Source organism: Oncorhynchus mykiss, chromosome 5, assembly GCF_057628025.1.
Source record: "Oncorhynchus mykiss isolate SJ-2025 chromosome 5, ASM5762802v1, whole genome shotgun sequence".
NCBI lineage: Eukaryota > Metazoa > Chordata > Actinopteri > Salmoniformes > Salmonidae > Oncorhynchus > Oncorhynchus mykiss.
The window spans coordinates 10098887-10117006 of record NC_143026.1 but is presented as its reverse complement, the minus strand read 5'-3'; the positions used below and the strand labels follow the sequence as shown (position 1 = coordinate 10117006).

Here is an 18120-nt window from a genome sequence, read left to right as displayed (position 1 = left end):
GCCATGCATAAAACGTTCATAAGCAGTACATGCTTATGTCAACAATCACAAGTAAAGAACATTACTGTGAAATAATGAATAGATAACATTGTGGATGTTGACGTAGCCATTGATGAAATGAATGTGTCAGGAAGTCCTTACTAAGTACCCTTTCAAATTAAGTGTTACCCATAAAGTATAGCAAAGGGTTGAGATAAATTATCTACGTTTTATAGATGAAATAACAGAAGCAACTTGAGCTGCAACTGACCATGTTACAAAAAAATGTAACTTTCTTAAAATAAAAACTGGGGGAAAAACCCAACAGTACAGTATTTAAAATGAAAGCTTACGATCAAAAGAATAATGATAGGCATTGAAAACGAGTTACACATGAAGATAAAAGGAAGAAGTCCTGCTTATATCTACCAACCTCAGGCCAACGGCGTTCAGATGTACACCACCAATGCAATTCTCCAAATCAACAGAGGACGTTCAGAACATTGCAGATAGAAATGTAACGAATAGAGCTGACACGGTTCCCTATTCTATATGACCAGACCATCATATCCACTCTAAACAATACATTTCAATGTTGTACCCTCATGAACAGGTATTTGTTACAGACACATGAGAATGAACCATACGCGGTGAATACAACACTGTTAATCAAAAGGAAAGTCCTGCTTCGTCATAGTCCCGCGGGTTCATCAGCATACCGTACATAATATCAAAACTCATCACATTTTTTCTCAGCAGGCACCTGGGTTAACTATGGTTCAAACGCCAAGGGCCACAAAATATCTTGACTTACTGCAAGACAAAAGATGCCTCGAGAAGACCGTCGGGAGCAGACCGACGAGAGCAGACCGCCTTGAGAAGACCGACGAGAGCAGACCGATGAGAGCAGACCGCCTCGAGCAGACCGCCTCGAGAAGACCGACGAGAGCAGACCGCCTTGAGAAGACCGATGAGAGCAGACCGCGACGAGAGCAGACCGACGAGAGCAGACTGCCTCGAGAAGGCCGACGAGAACAGACCGCCTTGAGAAGACCGATGAGAGCAGACCGCCTCGAGAAGACTGCCTCGAGCAGACCGCCTCGAGCAGACCGCCTCGAGAAGACCGGCTCGAGAAGACCGGCGAGAGCAGACCGATGAGAGCAGACCGATGAGAGCAGACAGGTGAGAGCAGACCGCCTCGAGAAGACAGGTGAGAGCAGACCGCCTCGAGAAGACAGGTGAGAGCAGACCACCTCGAGAAGACCGACGAGAGCAGACCGCCTCGAGAAGACATACAAGAGCAGACCGCCTCGAGAAGACAGGTGAGAGCAGGAGGTTATGGACTAACACAGTGGCTAATTCTAGGACTAAAAAAGTAGCCTGCTACTTGTAAGAGAGCAGTGAGACTCAAATTACTTTAAAAGCAGTTATTCCAATAAGGGAGAGTGATGAAGCAATGTGAAGAGGTCACAGGACACTTCTGACCACTATTTTCATTATTTATTATCAGAGCTTGCTGCTGGAAACGCCGAAATACCTCCACTCCAGAAATACACACCAACAAACATGGGATCATTACCGTCTCAGCGCAGTGCCGACCACAGACGGGGAAATGACTGCCGTTAGGAAACGTCACCAGAACAAGATCAGAGTGTTTCTCCCAAGAGGGGACGTATGTCTTCTAACATCTCTAACAGGTTCCTGTTTAGACTGTCTCTTACTCAGATTGAATCATGGGACTGATTCCGTGAGATGCAACGTAGACATGTAATGAGTCTTGATTCTACATGAAGTGTGTATCTTCTACACAATCTATTTCTACGTAAACATTCTGTAATGTTGCCCCTCCTGAATGAGAAGACAATGTTAATGTATTGTTGAATAACCACCTCTGAACATGAAGCTTGTAATACTCTAACTTAATGCAAGCAGGTATGACACTTCATGACCTGTTATAAGCAGGTATGACACTTCATGACCTGTTATAAGCAGGTATGAGCCCTTACAATGCTTCACTGAAAATAGAAGTCTTTTTAAAGGATCATGAAGAGACACTTACTAAAACACAGCGGGGTTCATATATTCTTATGACAAGGATTACATGCATTTTAACCACAATGCATTACTTAGCATCAAGTAAAGTATTACCATGAAGTTCTCTAAAAACCTACCTTTGACTACATGTAGGGTCAATGTATTGTTCAATCATACATTACAGTCCCAGTTGGGGTTCTATGACCTGTTGCCATGACAAACATAACGTATACCTTAGCAGGCACGGTATTATGATTCAGAGGTCTGAAATACTTCAAACAAGCATACTGATGATGCAAGGGTAAATCGATTTTCATTTATAGTCGTATGCCAGTTAGCAGTATACTTTGTACCACACATATTGGGCTAAATTTACTAAGCCTTTGCACCTGTGCGTTCAGTTTTGAATAATTTTTTAGAAGGGAGAACAAACAAAAGATAGAAAACAGGAAACATTTATTTCTGTTTTGTCTTAGGATTCCATCCACCTATTACTGTTCCCTTGTGTAAAATGTGATTTGTCTTGTTCCAGGTGTAGAATAGGTACAGATACTTTTTTAACCAGGCGCATTTTGAGAGTGATGTGTTTTGCACAGAGGAATCTTAACACAAGCTGTTTCGGTCTTACACCTCTGCCATCAGCCTCTGAAGTCAGGCTAGCTGCACCGAGCCCTGCTACAGACCCCAGACAAGACAGACATAGGACACGTACCAGGTTGTCTTTATTGCAGTCGTACTGCGCAAAAATCACATTTAACATTGTGGAAACCACATTCGTATCATATAGCAATCTTCTGAGATGCACGACTGCAAAAGAAAGAAGCTTGACCTGGAACGCGGCCATTGGCATCACAGTTGGTAGGACGAGGCTACTTGGAGCAGACACTGCTTGAGCCATTCAACATGACTGCCTGTACAAGACCATCTACACCAGCTCTATGACTTTGGGGATAAAGCATAGAATCACAATGTACAATACTCTGTGCTTAGCCTCAGATCAGTTCACACCAGCTATACACACAAAAAAAAAAGTGGTTCCCAACCTTTTTCGGTTACTGTACCACTGCAAATGAATTTCGCTCTACCCGGAGTACCCCCTCATGTGCATTTTACCAGCAGTCCTATGGTCTCTTGAGTCTTCTCAAGTACCCCCTGTGGATAGACCACATATCCCAAGTGGTCCTAGGACCCCTGGTTGGGAACCACTGCCCTAAAACATAAATCGGGAGCTCAGTTGGTAAGGAGGTGAAACTGACCAAAGTTGGACTATGTCGTCCATTAAAATTAGACAAAAAAACACACAAACAAAAAAAACACTGAACTTGGCAAGTTATGGCGCCGACTTCACTCACTGGCCAGATTTACTAAACATATGCTTTGTTCGTGTCAACAGGGGATGAAACCCCAAAGTTAAAACTCTTTATCTACCTTTATTTAACCTTTAAATCTACCTTTACCATTATTCTTCTCAGAACCTGTATTTTCAACCCTCCCCCCACTACTTTCAGTGATTAATTCCCTCTATAAAAATACAGGTACAACATTTGCACCTGATGCAAATGCTTAGTAAATCTGGATCATATGGGCTGAATCCTAACTAGAGATCTGTGCACAAGAGTACAAACTGTTCATCCCTATTTTTTTTTGCCATTGACATCACTGCATGATTTCCTGTAAGCGAAACTAAGTTACTAAGAATCCCAAAGTAAGGATTCGGCTTGAATGAACAAACAGCGACACCAAGTTCACCTTTCTGTGCTTGACAAAAAAAAACAACAAAACTACAACAGAAGGCTTTTATACATGTGGTCAGTACTCTTCATCTCAACCATACGGTTGGAGGGGCTGCCGTTTCCATAGAACTGAAGTATCTGCTAGTGTGCCATTCCAGGGTCGTGTTCATTAGGGCATACAACGAAAAGCAAAAAAAAAAAAAAGCATTTACTTCCTTTTGGTCCCTACTGAACACGACCAAGGTGTCCGTTGGCTATTTCAGGAGTCAAAGCATTTCATGATGGCCTCCCTGTCGAACTTGAAGTTGAGGAAGGACCTGGAGGAGAGGTGTTCACAGTTGCTGTTGCAGACCACCTGCTGCCCATTGGTGGAGCTGCACGTGTCAGATGGCAGTGCTGCATCTGGGAAGAGAAAGGGAGCGGTTTCACTCAAGGCCAGTGGACACAGAGGGAGAGTTCACCTCAACCTGAGCTAGTTAGAAGATCTCCAGGAGTCACGGCCACCCCTGAGCTAGTTAGAAGATCTCCAGGAGTCACGGCCACCCCTGAGCTAGTTAGAAGATCTCTATAGTGAAAAAGAGGGACCCAAAACAATGTGTATCTGAAAAAATGAACGTATAGTTGCTTTAAACAGCACATAAAAGCTGTTACATATCTATTGTCTCGTTCCTAATCTTCACTTTGCGCAATACCTGTGTCGAAGTTGTCCTGTAGTCTCCTGGGCTGAAGTCTCTTCTCCTCTTTCTGGAAGAACAGTTTTAACATTTTAAATGCAAAAAATATGTCCATGATAAATCAACAGACTATGATCAAACTTCAAGCAAAAAAAACAACAATACACACAATAACCATTGAACACATGAATATAATTGCAATTTAAAATGCGAGACCGATTTGTATTAAATTAGTAGATAATAACTAGAAAGCTTTTAGAAAATGTGTGTAGTTTCTTCAGCTATTCACTTGTTTTAGATCTAGTTTAATCTTGGACAAAATGATCAGCGACGGAAAATCAGCGTACCGGAACAAAGTTCCTCGTTAGTTGTCGCATACCACAGTCTGTCGACAGATACTACTACCATTTATGTTACCTGCATCTGTCCACAAGAAATTAGATCTAGCTAGAAGTGTTGTTAGTATTGGTCTAGATTACATCTAGCCTGGTCCCAGATCTGTTATCTCCTCCTCTAGCCTGGTCCCAGATCTGTTAGTGCTCTTGCCAACTCCATTGCTGTTATTGTCAAGCTATAGATGTTTGGCTTGACAAAGAGTTGGCATGAAAAGACTGGCACTCAGACTTAATCTACGTTCTTATAGTCTCGGTAGAGGTCAAGTAAATTGGTCTAGATCCTGGTCTTTAGTTTAGACTAGTTAGAGGTCTAGTTTGTATAATTGGCTTTATTTCAGGAGCGGTTCAGTTGGTCTGGACCTACATCTATGATGATGTGTAGAGGGTGTAGGTCAGTTATAGTTCGATGGGTAGAGGTCAGTTATAGTTCGACGGGTAGAGGGTATAGGTCAGTTATAGTTACAGCTGAAGTCGGAAGTTTACATACACTTAGGTTGGAGTCATTAAAACTTGTTTTTCAACCACTCCACAAATGTCTTGTTAACAAACTATAGTTTTGGGAAGTAAGTTAGGACATCTACTTTGTGCATGACACAAGTAATTATTCCAACAATTGTTTACAGACAGATTATTTCACTGTATCACAATTGTAGTGTGTCAGAAGTTTACATACACTAAATTGACTGTGCCTTTACACAGCTTGGAAAATTCCAGAAAACTATGTCATGGCTTTAGAGGCTTCTGATAGGCTAATTTGACATTTGAGTCAATTGGAGGTATACCTGTGGATGTATTTCGAGGCCTACCTTCAAATGCAGTGCCTCTCTGCTTGACATCATGCAAAAATCAAAAGACATCAGCCAAGACCTCAGAAAAATAATTGTTGACCTCCACAAGTCTGGTTCATCCTTGGGAGCAATTTCCAAACGCCTGAAGGTACCACGTTCACCTGTACAAACAATAGTACACAAGTATAAACACCATGGGACCACGCAGCCGTCATACCGCTCAGGAAGGAGACGTGTCCGGTCTCCTAGAGATGAATGTACTTTGGTGCGAAAAGTGCAAATCAATCCCAGAACAGCAGCAAAGGACCTTGTTAAGATGCTGGAGGAAACCGGTACAAAAGTATGTATATCCACAGTAAAACGAGCCCTATATCGACATAACCTGAAAGGCCGCTCAGCAAGGAAGAAGCCACTGCTCCAAAACCGCCATAAAAAAGCCAGACTACGGTTTGCAACTGCACATGGGGACAAAGATTGTACTTTTTGGAGAAATGTCCTTTGGTCTGATGAAACAAAAATAGAACTGTTTGGCCATATTGACCATCATTATGTTTGGAGGAAAAAGCCGAAGAACACCATCCCAACCGGGAAGCACGGGGGCGGCAGCATCATGTTGTGGGAGTGCTTTGCTACAGGAGGGACTGGTGCACTTCAAAACAGATGGCATCATGAGGCAGGAAAATGATGTGTGAAGCAACATATCAAGACATCAGTAAGGAAGTTAAAACTTGGTCGCAAATGTGTCTTCCAAATGGACAATGACCCCAAGCATACATCCAAAGTTGTGGCAAAATGGCTTAAGGACAACAAAGTCAAGGTATTGGAGTGGCCATCACAAAGACCTGCCCTCAATTCTATAGAACATTTGTGGGCAGAACTGAAAAAGTGAGTGCGAGCAAGGAGGTCTACAAACCTGACTCAGTTACACCAGCTCTGTCAGGAGGAATGGGCCAAAATTCACCCAACTTATTGTGGGAAGCTTGTGGAAGGCTACCCAAAACATTTGACCCAAGTTAAACAATTTAAAGGCAATGCTACCAAATACTAATTGTGTATGTAAACTTCCGACTTCAATTGTAGATGTGTAGAGGGTCTAGGTCAGTTATAGTTAAATGTCTAGTTGATCTAGATGTATAGTGAAGTTTGATACCTCATAAGGATAGATCAACAGCTCCTGGAGTACACCCAAACCAGTCCACTGATTTAACTAATGAGGGGCTTGATTATAATGGGACCATTTAGAGTCAGCTGTGCTAGTTCGGGAATACATCAATAAGTGGACTGGCTAGGAGTACAGGTTTGGGAAACACTAAACAACAAGACGAAAGGGAGACAGCGACCGAAGCGGTGTTCCTATTTCCTACACTTCTCCTATAGGGTGTGCAGAAGGTTTATCGTATTTTGCAAGTTTGACACATGTAGTGACTGCAGTAGTAATGGTAGTAGTTATAGTGAGCTATTTAGGGGTGGCTTGTAGGTATGGCATTATTATAGTGGGTTAGGACAGTAGGGTAGTGTGAGTACTACAGCATCATAACAAATTGAGAGTGTTTTAAGCTCTGAAAATGTTTTAGTTTGAACATTCTGATAGTTCTGCACCAGTGATTTAGAATGTGGAAATCTGTATTCCACTAATGACATGGGGGGGGGGGATTGACGACGACAGGAAGCTGTGAGGTTTTACATCTAGTCATTTTAGCAGACAGTCTTATTCAGAGCAAGTCCCAGTTACTACAGTTGGAGCATTCATCTTAAGGTAGCTATAAAAATCTGTATTGACGAAATCCATGGTTAGAATGTTGGACTAGTAACCGAAAGGTTGCAAGATCGAATCCCCAAGCCGACAAGGTAAAACAAATCTGTTGTTCTGCCCCTGAACAGGGCAGTTAACCCACTGTTCCTAGACCAGTTAACCCACTGTTCCTAGACCAGTTAACCCACTGTTCCTAGACCAGTTAACCCACTGTTCCTAGACCAGTTAACCCACTGTTCCTAGACCAGTTAACCCACTGTTCCTAGACCAGTTAACCCACTGTTCCTAGACCAGTTAACCCACTGTTCCCCTGAACAAGGCAGTTAACCCCACTGTTCCTAGGCCGTCATTGTTCTGCCCCTGAACAAGGCAGTTAACCCACTGTTCCTAGGCCGTCATTGAAAATAAGAATTTGTTCTTAAGCCGAGTCAGTGAGAAAGTAGCATATATATATTTTTTTTAAAGACTAGTGCTAGCCTGGATGTTTTAAAGTAGTTTTGGCGTTGGTAGCCATTACGGTTTTGGGGCTACAGGTGGCGGAGGACAGCCAATAATGAGAAAAAGTAAGCCAGATTTCAGTAGTTGTTTTCACTTTCAGCAAGCACACCTAAGAAACTATGGTGAGGCGTTACACACAGCTTCAGCCAAGCTAAGTTTCACCTGCTGGTTGCCGACTCCATTGGCTCTTTTCTTCAGGTTGGGAGAATCCTGGTGCTTCTTCCCATTGCCTTTCACATTGAGGTTCTGCAGACAGGAGCAAGTACCATAGAACCAGGACTCATACTTTGGACATTCAACAACAACAAAATATATTGAGTAGCCACTGATGCACTTCTCCTACTATAGTATCCTCTGAATAACATAGAAAATTGGGGAAAAAATTATTTTGGTTTAGGTCAGTTTTGATTAATGGGTGCTGTCAGAAAAGCAGGAATTCTTGATTAAAAAAAAAAATAATTTCAGGCTAGACAGAAATATTTTTGCATTCTACAAGGCCTGATTCTGAACAAGGCCAAACTGGGAAGACTAAGGTGACATCTCCCTCTGCTGGTAACAGAAAAACCCAAAACAGACATTTTGCCCTTGAGTGAATTGATGCTGGATTACAATTGCTGCATTGTTTTGATGACACTAAGAGATATCGGTATGCTACAGTATCTTAGCGCAGAGTAAACACACACTCAGTGTTGCCTCACCCATTAATTAAACAATCTGGCTTTGCCTGAGGAAGACTGGCAGTGAGCATGCAATGTGTTTCAACCTGAGTGTTTGTCATGCTTTTGTTAGTTTATCCATTGTAGTATTTTTGAAGCAGATGTACCACAGACATTTCATACATCTACCCCCCCCCCCCACCCCATCTTGCATTTGGTCTAAACTAAACGTGTCAGCTGCAGCAGGCCTCAGCACTCTGAAGTTAAATCTGTGGATAACTGCCCAAAGCATCTAATTTATAGAGTCTGCTGGAGCAAGTGTGAGGTACCTGAGCCGTAACATTTTCTGATACTGCACGATTCAGAGTTGAGATTAGTGCACGTTAATGACTTTCCCAAAAGTCATTTATTCATGTCAATGGGAGACTCGAGTTAAGCACGCGTGAGCATTTCGTCAATATATACATAATCTCTGGACGGATACACTTTCATGCCCTCTACATTAGGTTAGTGACACACAGAGCGCATAAGAGGGGAATGTGCACAACACAATGACAAGAGGGACAGTTCGTGAAAGTGCGTCTTATCTACTTTGAAGAACTAGTCAACTGATTGTCAGACAGCTCTGCAGCATACTGAGGCAGGCTATATAAATAGGATGACTAAAGACCGTACAGGAAGCACAGAGATGTGATCTGGGTGGCTGCTACTTCCTGAGCAGAGATGATGACTAAAGAATGAAAAATAATAAAGTCAAATAAAAACTAAATAATATAACCAACTGAAATATTTTACTTCATAGTCATTTTCTATTGATGTGGACCTGACAGACAACATATTTTCTATGTTTGGCAATTGAATGTTCACAATTTTTTGCTTAGGAATTTCCATTAGAAAGCTCTAAAATTATTAATTTTATTATTTCATTATGCATTTAATGTTTTTCTTATTATCGAAACAGAAATCGAAAACAGTGACTATTTAAAAATAAAAATCTAACCAAAACAACCTAAAATAGCACAATTTTTTAAAAATAATAATAAAAAATAAAAATCGCTCAGCACTACCCAAACAGACATTCCTGACCATAGATGACCGTTCAAACAGCAGAGACCAACCAACCTTGGCTTTCAAGAGTTCAGAGACCTCGTATTGGCTCAGCTGTCCCAGAGGCTTGGGTTGCTTCTGCTTCCCCCACCCCTCTCCTGGAGATGCCTCCGGCAACATCTGGGCCCGTCGATGCTTGGAGCTATAGAAGAAGAAATTATTCAATTCATATATATATATAAAAAAAAGCTTTATTGTCCACTAAATGTATATACAAATTGTCTTCAGCATGGGCATAAGTGTCTTACCGTGCTTTGTCCAGAGGTTTGCATGGAGTGCTGCCATTGGATGCAAAATCCTCATCACTGTCTGTAGACTCTCCTTTACGCTTGGCAATCCATTCTCGGAGTGGTCTGTGGAGGGCAAAGTAGAGATGCTAGAATCAAATGACTGAATTATTAAAAATGGTATTAAAAACTGGCGTCAGCTTTATACACACAGGATAGACGATTACACAATAAAATACTGTACAAGTTGGCTACAACTATAGGGGACGCCGCCATAAGACTAGGGGATGCTAAGGGGCTCCCGAGTGGCGCAGTGGTCTAAGACACTGCATTTCAGTGCAAGAGGCGTCACTGCCAGTACCTGGTTCAAATCCCGGCTGCATCACACCCGGCCGTGATTGGGAGACCCATAGGGCTGCACGCAATTGGCCCAGCGTCATTTGGCCGTCATTGTAAATAAGAATTTGTTAACGGGCTTTCCTAAAAGGCTTCCCCTAAAGTAAATTCATTCAAATTGCCTACTCCAGTCTTTACAGAAATAAATACAAATCATTCAAATAATAGGCTACTACACCAGAAAGCATGAGGAAAGCCAGAGGCCATTAGCTTCTTTACCAAAAAAACAAGAAGCTGTGGATGGTTTTCAAAATCGCATTGCCTGTAGTCGGAAGGGTTCTGCAACTTGGTCAGCGCACACAGCAAATACCAGATTGTCGAGTAGCAACAGAGATTCAAAATACAATCTCTGGAAAACAAATGGCTAAAGACCAGATAATGAAGATCTTTTAGTTGTCAAAATTCTCAACTTAATTGAGCGAACAGTATAGCCCATCTCATTGACACCTGCGGAGAGCACTGTCCACTCCGATGAGTGTGCATATTCACTCTATCATGGTTGGGTCAGCGCCACCTGAAAATGTGTTTTTGGACAATAATATTGTCTTCCAGGTTAGATGGACTTCATATTGTATTTGTGTCTCCCCTACCCGTAAGCCTATTATATGGATCAGAGAGCGTCCTTTTTATAATTCTGTTTGTCAGTATCAGCAGAGTAGTTGTCGTCGTAGGCTACCCTGTAATTTGTGTCGTAGGCTATTCAAAAGTGTAGGAGGAATGAAATAGGTTAATAAAAAAATAAAAAAGGCCACATTTCCCTGTGCAAGAGAAGAAGAAACATATCTGAATACAGCCTAGGTTTACTCTACGCCACTACACACTCAGCTACGCATTGAACTGTATATTTTCCCAACAGTAATCAATTTATTAGCCTGTAATGCCTATCCAATCATCACATTATGAATAGTAGGCGCTCTGACTATAGTCTGCAAATGCCAGTGACGCATGGAATGCTTTATGAAGGTGCATCTTTAAATGGTGAAAATGTGCTTCCCCAAACTAGAAACTCCGGTGTCGCCTATGGCTACACCCTAAACATACAATAGTTTGACCATTTTGTTATTCATGCTGCACGGACAGGTTATATTTGACAAACCTTTTATTTAAAAAAAGGTGTTTGTATGTGTGTATATACACATACTAGTACCAGTCAAAAGTTGACAGCTACTCATTAATTTTTTTAGATTGTAGAATAATAGTGAAGACATCAAAACTATGAAACAATACAAGGAATGTAGTAACCCCCCAAAAAAGAATAGCTAAACAAATCAAAATATATTTTAGATTCTTCGAAGTAGCCACCCTTTGCCTTAACAATTAACAACTGTGCCTTGTTAATAGTACATTTGTGTAATTCATTTCCTTCTTAATGCGTTTGAGCCAATCAGTTGTGTTGTGACAAGGTAGGGGTGGTACACAGAAGATAGCCCTATTTGGTAAAAGTCCATATTATGGCAAGAACAGCTCAAATAAGCAAAGAGAAACGACAGTCCATCATTACTTTAAGACATGAAGGTCAGTCAATCCGGAAAATTTCAAGAACTTTGAAAAAGTTTCTTCAAGTGCGGTCGCAGAAACCATCAAGCGCTATAATGAAACTGGTTCTCATGAGGACCGCCACAGGAAAGGAAGACCCAGAGTTACTGCTGCTGCAGAGGGTAAGTTCATTAGAGTTACCAGCCTCGTAAATTGCAGCCCAAGTAAATGCTTCACAGAGTTCATGTAACAGACACATCTCAACATCAACTGTTCAGAGGAGACTGCGTGAATCAGACCATCATTGTCAATTTGCTGCAAAGAAACCACTACTAAAGGACACCAATAAGAAGAAGAGACTTGCTTGGACCAAGAAACACAAGCAATGGACATTAGACCGGTGGAAATCTGTCCTTTGGTCAGATGAGTCCAAATGAGAGATATTTCGCTCCAACCACCGTGTCCTTGTGAGACACAGAGAATTTGAACGGATTATCTCTGCATGTGTGGTTCCCTCCGTGAAGCATGGAGGAGGTGGTGTGATGGTGCTTTGCTGGTGACACGGTTTGTGATTTATTTAGAATTCTAGGCATTTATTTAGAATTCACTTAACCAGCATGACTACCACAACATTCTGCAGCGATACGCAATCCCATCTGGTTTGCACTTAGTGGGACTATCATTTGTTTTTCAACAGGACAATAACCCAACACCTCCAGACTGTGTAAGGACTATATGACCAAGAAGGAGAGTGATGGAGTGATGCATCAGATGACCTGGCCTCCACAATCAACCGACCTCAAATCAATTGAGATGGTTTGGGATGAGTTGGGCTGCAGAGTGAAGGAAAAGCAGCCAACAAGAGCTCAGCATATGTGGGAACTCCTTCAAGACGGATGGAAAAGCATTCCAGGTGAAGCTGGTTGAGAGAATGCCAAGAGTGTGCAAAGCTGTCGTCAAGGCAACAGGTAGCTACTTTGAAGAATCACCACTTTGGGTTACTACATGATTCCATGTGTGTAATTACATAGTTTGATGTCTTCACTATTATTCTACAATGTATAAAATAGTAAAATTCAAGAAAACGCCTTGAGTAGGTGTCCAAACTTTTGACTGGTACTACATATGTATATTTACCCCAAAAATATATGGGGATTGATTACATTGATGGAAGCTACAATATTACAGCAGAACCACCCACCCAAAAAAATAAGAAATAATATTTCAGAAATGGGCATCTTTATCAGTGTGAAGCAAGAAAAAAAGAAGAAACCTGCACACGGCTCTTTAATAAGCTTTACGCATCGGCCTCACGGCCTTTGTCAGAGCTTTTATGAGTAAAAAAAAAATAATGAACACCCTTATGTAGACCTAGCCCCGCCCACATCCGTTCCACGCATCGAATGGGGTTGGAGTCGAGGGGAAACAAATAAGTGCTAACAAATACAACGATGTGCATTTCAAAAAAAAAATTATAACAAAGTGTGTATATAAAAACGTATTAAGTCTGTAAAACCACAATGAGGACATCGACCTACCAAGAAAGTTTTCATAAATCATTGTGTACAGCGCAAGAAAAACATCAGCGTAATCTGACATGGGGGTATAATTCATATTCACAACATACATTAGGAAATAATGTCCGGTGGGTGAAAATCCCAAAACATTCTCTTTTGCTCAGAGTATTATTTATCACCTCCCCTGTCTGATATCTTAACTTTCTCTATGCCCCAATTTATTTGATTTTTTTAACATTTAAAATGTCATGTTTCAGGTCATTAAAATGTACTGCGACTGGATAATCCCTGTCGTTTCTCCTGATTAATCTTTTATGTTCACAAATTCTTTGAGAGAACAAGAGATTTTACCTACATAACACAGCCCACAAGGACATTTAAATCGTGTTGATGACGTCAGTGGTGGAGCACGTATTAATGCCATTTATTTGGAACTGTTTTACTGTATGTGGGTGGCAGAAATATTCACACTTTCATCATATTGTTGCACTGTGAGCAACCTCTGCATTTATAGCTACCATTCAGAAAAGTGCGTAAAAGAGCCTGGCTGATTTCCTTTTGTGGCTGGCAGTTGGCATGGACCAATTTACCACGTAAATTGCGACCTCTCCTATATACAATAAGTGGTGGATTCTTAAATTCAGCTGGCAAAGCTGGGTCCGATGATAAAACATGCCCGTGTTTCTTGACAGCATCTCCCACTTTTCGTCAGTTCAAAGTATATGTAGCTGTGAACATTACAGAGTGTTCATTAGCTCTAGTGGGTCTTTTTAGTATCCGTTCATCTCGTGGTTTCCCCAATGCCAAATGAAGAGCTTCATCCACACATTGTGGAGAATAGCCTCTTCTTAGAAACCGAATGCGCATCTCTGCTGCTTTTTCTAGATAGAGATAGTCCTCTGTGGAGTGGCATATTTAGCACAGTCTGAAAAACTGTCTCAGGGTGGAAGCTGTCCCCCCTGTAATAGTGTGTTTCTGTCCATTTATTTTCTATACAGCGTTGTAAACAGGGTTCCATTTCATTTCTCAATCCATATGTCGAGGTATTGAACACATTTAGTGTCACATTCAATAGTGAATTTGAGATTGGAGTCAATGTCATTGAATAATGCCAGAAAGTCTGACAGCTCTTTCCCCCGTTCCTCTCCATATGCAAAAGACTGTCAATCAATACCACTTCAGGACTTTATTCAAAAACGGATTTGCGTTTTCATTGTTAACAAAACGTTCTTCAAAAAGACCCACATAAAAGGTTAGCATAGCTCAGAACGAATGCGGAGCCCATCGATGTTTCAATCGTTTGGAGGTGAGAGATGCAAACTCGGTCTCAACCTTTAAGTCTTTACTGAAGACTCAGCTCTTGATTGAGTGTAGTCTGGCCCAGGAGTGTGAAGGTGAACGGAAAGGCTCTGGAGCAACGAACCGCCCTTGCTGTCTCTGCCTGGCCGGTTCCCCTCTTTCCACTGGGATTCTCTGCATCTAACCCTATTACAGGGGCTGAGTCACTCGCTTCATAGGGCTCTTTTATACCGTCCCTAGGAGGGGTGCGTTACTTGAGTGGGTTGAGTCACTGATGTGATCTTCCTGTCTGGGTTGGCGCCCCCCCTTGGGTTGTTCCGTGGCGGAGATCTTTGTGGGCTATACTCGGCCTTGTCTCAGGATGGTAAGTTGGTGGTTGAAGATATCCCTCTAGTGGTGTGGGGGCTGTGCTTCTTTCAAATAGTGAGCTAGGGCTGCCAGCTACCCCGTATGGGAATGCTGTTACATAGACTCCGACATTTAAATGTGACCAACAGTCTTCTGTTAAACCCTTTATCGGCGAGATCTTGTTTATGAAGTCTATAGAGTCTTTCACATATGATGGCAATACTTGCACATGCGATTTAATAAAAGAGTCTACGAAATTCGACAATGGCTCTAGCATTGAACCTATTCCTGCGATCACTGGTCTGCCTGGATAACTGCCTTGTTGTGTTTTAGGTTTGTGTAATTTTGGTAAAATGTACAGGCATGGACGTACGACACATTTGCAGCAAAGATATTCATATTCAGGTTTTGAGGTAAGGTTGTTTAATATGGCTTGGTTCAGATTAGAGCATTATATCCCTTTGGAACACCTGTGTGGGATCAACACTCAGTTTTCTATTTAAACGTTCATTATTGAATTGTCTCTGACTATCTTCTTTGTCATAATCTAAAACAACCACAACCCCTTATCTACAGGTTTGATGACCAAAGATGAATCTTTCATTAGTTCATTAAGTGCCTGTTCTTCTGTCCTAGTGATGTTCTTCTGAATGTGTAAAGCGCAACAAGACCCTTACCTGACAAAAGGAATGGCCATGAAAAACTTGTTGGGGGCGAGTCCAAGTTTAGACTTGGGAGTCATGTCGTTTCTGTGACATGGTAGTTTCTCAATCGGGAACCACTCGATGTTCTAGGAGAAACAGAGCACAATAAGCTAGTCCTAGTTGTTCTCTTCATCTGCGTTGTAAATACAAATTGCAAATAGGAACAAAAGATGAGAAAGTTAAGGGGTAACCGTACCCTTATCTCCTTCCTTGTTTTGGGGTTGAACTTCGTCTCCTTGGGTACCCCAGGTATTATGTACAATCGGGCCAACTGATCAGTGATTTTCTGCTCGATGTACGTATCTTTGCAGATGCGATCTTTGATATCGAAACCCGTCTCCTCCATAACCTAAGAGAATACAGACATGGGTATGAGAAAACATTATTGAATGAAACGTCATATATAGTATCTAGCCATTCTGTATTGAGCAAATACTTTCTTGCCAAATCAGAATTATAAAGACCTATAAAACTGAGAATTTAGTAAGAGGCAATTACCTCTCGTACAGCACAAACATGGGGAGCCTCATCTTCATTGACTTTTCCCTTTGGAAAGCCCCACCCTGACTTGGCCAAATAGCCCTGAACCAGCAATGCCTAAAGAGAAGAAATATTAAATATTATAAAAGGACATACAGACATACACACACACACACCTGAGACAACTTAAGACATATGAAATGTTTATCAGGAAGTATCACCATACACAGCCAGTGTTATAATGTATGTACTATACGCACATTGTCAAGCGACTCATCTAGAATAATGGCACCATAGGTTGGAACACCCATCTTATATTCCTTCCACTGTTCTAGAACCTTCTGTACATCCTCCCCATTGGGCAGCAAGAATGGACAATGATTAAAAAGTAGCATGGTGTCAAGGAGAATGTAAGGAACATTTGCAAAAAAAATATTAAGTTTAGTTTTATGTACCGCTCCTCACAAGACGTTATTTGAATTGAATTGAAGGGGTCTTTGCAAGTTCAACAAGAAACGGTTAGGTGATGACATGTACATAACCTTTCACACAGCGGGCCTATGGTCATAAAGCTTTTTTTTTTTTTTTATTTATCATGAATGAACTAACCAAAGAAAAAAAGAACATGAAATCAACCCCCCCAGCCCCCTCTCACATCATTATTCTCATGTAAGGATATCAGCCTTGGCAAAGTCCCTTATCCCGCACTGAGGTAATCCTGGTGCATTCTGCATGCAGAAGTCCAGGTAGAACCAATGGGCAAGCTCGATCTGGAAGCACACGCGGATAGCATTGTCTCTCTCTTCACTAGGGATGTGGAGGATGAATCGACTGGAAGAGAGGAGGGGCAAATCAGTACAGTAGCAGAACTACACGGACATAGTTAATTAGACAACATACTGTGGTCCATGTCACAATACAGTTTGAGTTATGAAACTACAACACAGTATAATGAAGTACCATGACGGTAGCCAAACATTAATGATGTACCATCATGACTGTAGCGAAGCTTGAGGTTCCGTGTATGCAGCTAGGGGCGCATTCATTACAAAAACCGTTTAAGAACCAAACAGAGCAAATCACGAGTTAATATTTGACGATTAGCCATCACTAGCACAGAGGCTGCTGCCTATATACATAGACTTGAAATCACTGGCCACTTTAATAAATGGTGCACTAGTCACTTTAATAATGTTTACATATTTTGCATTACTCATCTCATATTTATATACTATATTCGTATCTTAGTCTATGCCGCTCTAACATTGCTCGTCTATATATTTATATATTCTTAATTCCATTCCTTTACTTAGATGTGTGTGTATATGTTGTGAAATTGTTGGATATTACTTGATATTATTGCACTGTCGGAGCTAGAAACACTTGCATTTCGCTACACCTGCAATAACATCTACTAAACACGTGTATGTGACCAATACAATTTGATTAACACATTCAGATGGGTCCCTCCCCGTTTCGTTTCGTTCCGTTTGAGAAACGTTTTGTAACATAATTAATACAACCCCTGAGAACACTGATGCAACGCACTTTCGTTAAGTCAACCCCATTGTCACTTGGAGACAGACTAACTACCTCGGTATCTAGCTAGCTATCCACAACCAACGTTGCGACAAGCCACAAGCACAATAAAAGACACCCCTCCGGGTATAGTGTTAGTAAGAAAACAAGTTAGTCGCGTTTGACGCGGTATTTACCTGCAGAGGTCGTCCAATACGCCGTTGGGAATCTCCCCTCTTTTTGTCTCCATGTTGAGGATAAAAACATCCCGAACTCGCGAAACAATGAGGCGAAAAATAAACAGCGCAAAGCTACTATTTTCTTAAATCTCGAATCAATGCATTCTATTGATCAATCAAGGCGAACTATATGTGCCAGGTTCGTCAAATGTCCCTAAACTTACACAAATAAATACATGTAAGCTACGTTAGCTCGCTAAAAACAAACTCCAACACCGCGCAATCGAAAAAGAAAGGTAGAAACGCCACTGTTGATGATGTGAGGGGACGTTATTATCCAATCGTATATCAGGGGAGGC

The 18120-nt window shown here is 41.5% G+C and overlaps 1 protein-coding gene across 2 annotated transcripts; it reads right to left on the bottom strand.

Annotated features, from left to right (window-relative positions):
* Positions 1-2713: 2713 nt before the first annotated feature.
* Positions 2714-18120, bottom strand: dcp2 (decapping mRNA 2). Of its 2 annotated transcripts, XM_036976724.2 has the most exons (11): positions 17780-18120; positions 16744-16895; positions 16325-16452; positions 16083-16181; positions 15781-15933; positions 15558-15670; positions 9866-9970; positions 9633-9759; positions 8017-8100; positions 4439-4490; positions 2714-4148 (listed from the first exon to the last, which is right to left on the bottom strand). In XM_036976724.2, exons 1-11 carry the CDS (start codon positions 17830-17832, stop codon positions 4006-4008), a joined length of 1209 nt encoding a protein of 402 aa, XP_036832619.1. In that variant the 5' UTR covers positions 17833-18120; the 3' UTR covers positions 2714-4005. The 2 variants fall into 2 exon arrangements, with proteins under 2 accessions (XP_036832619.1, XP_036832620.1); XM_036976725.2 differs by lacking the exon at positions 8017-8100.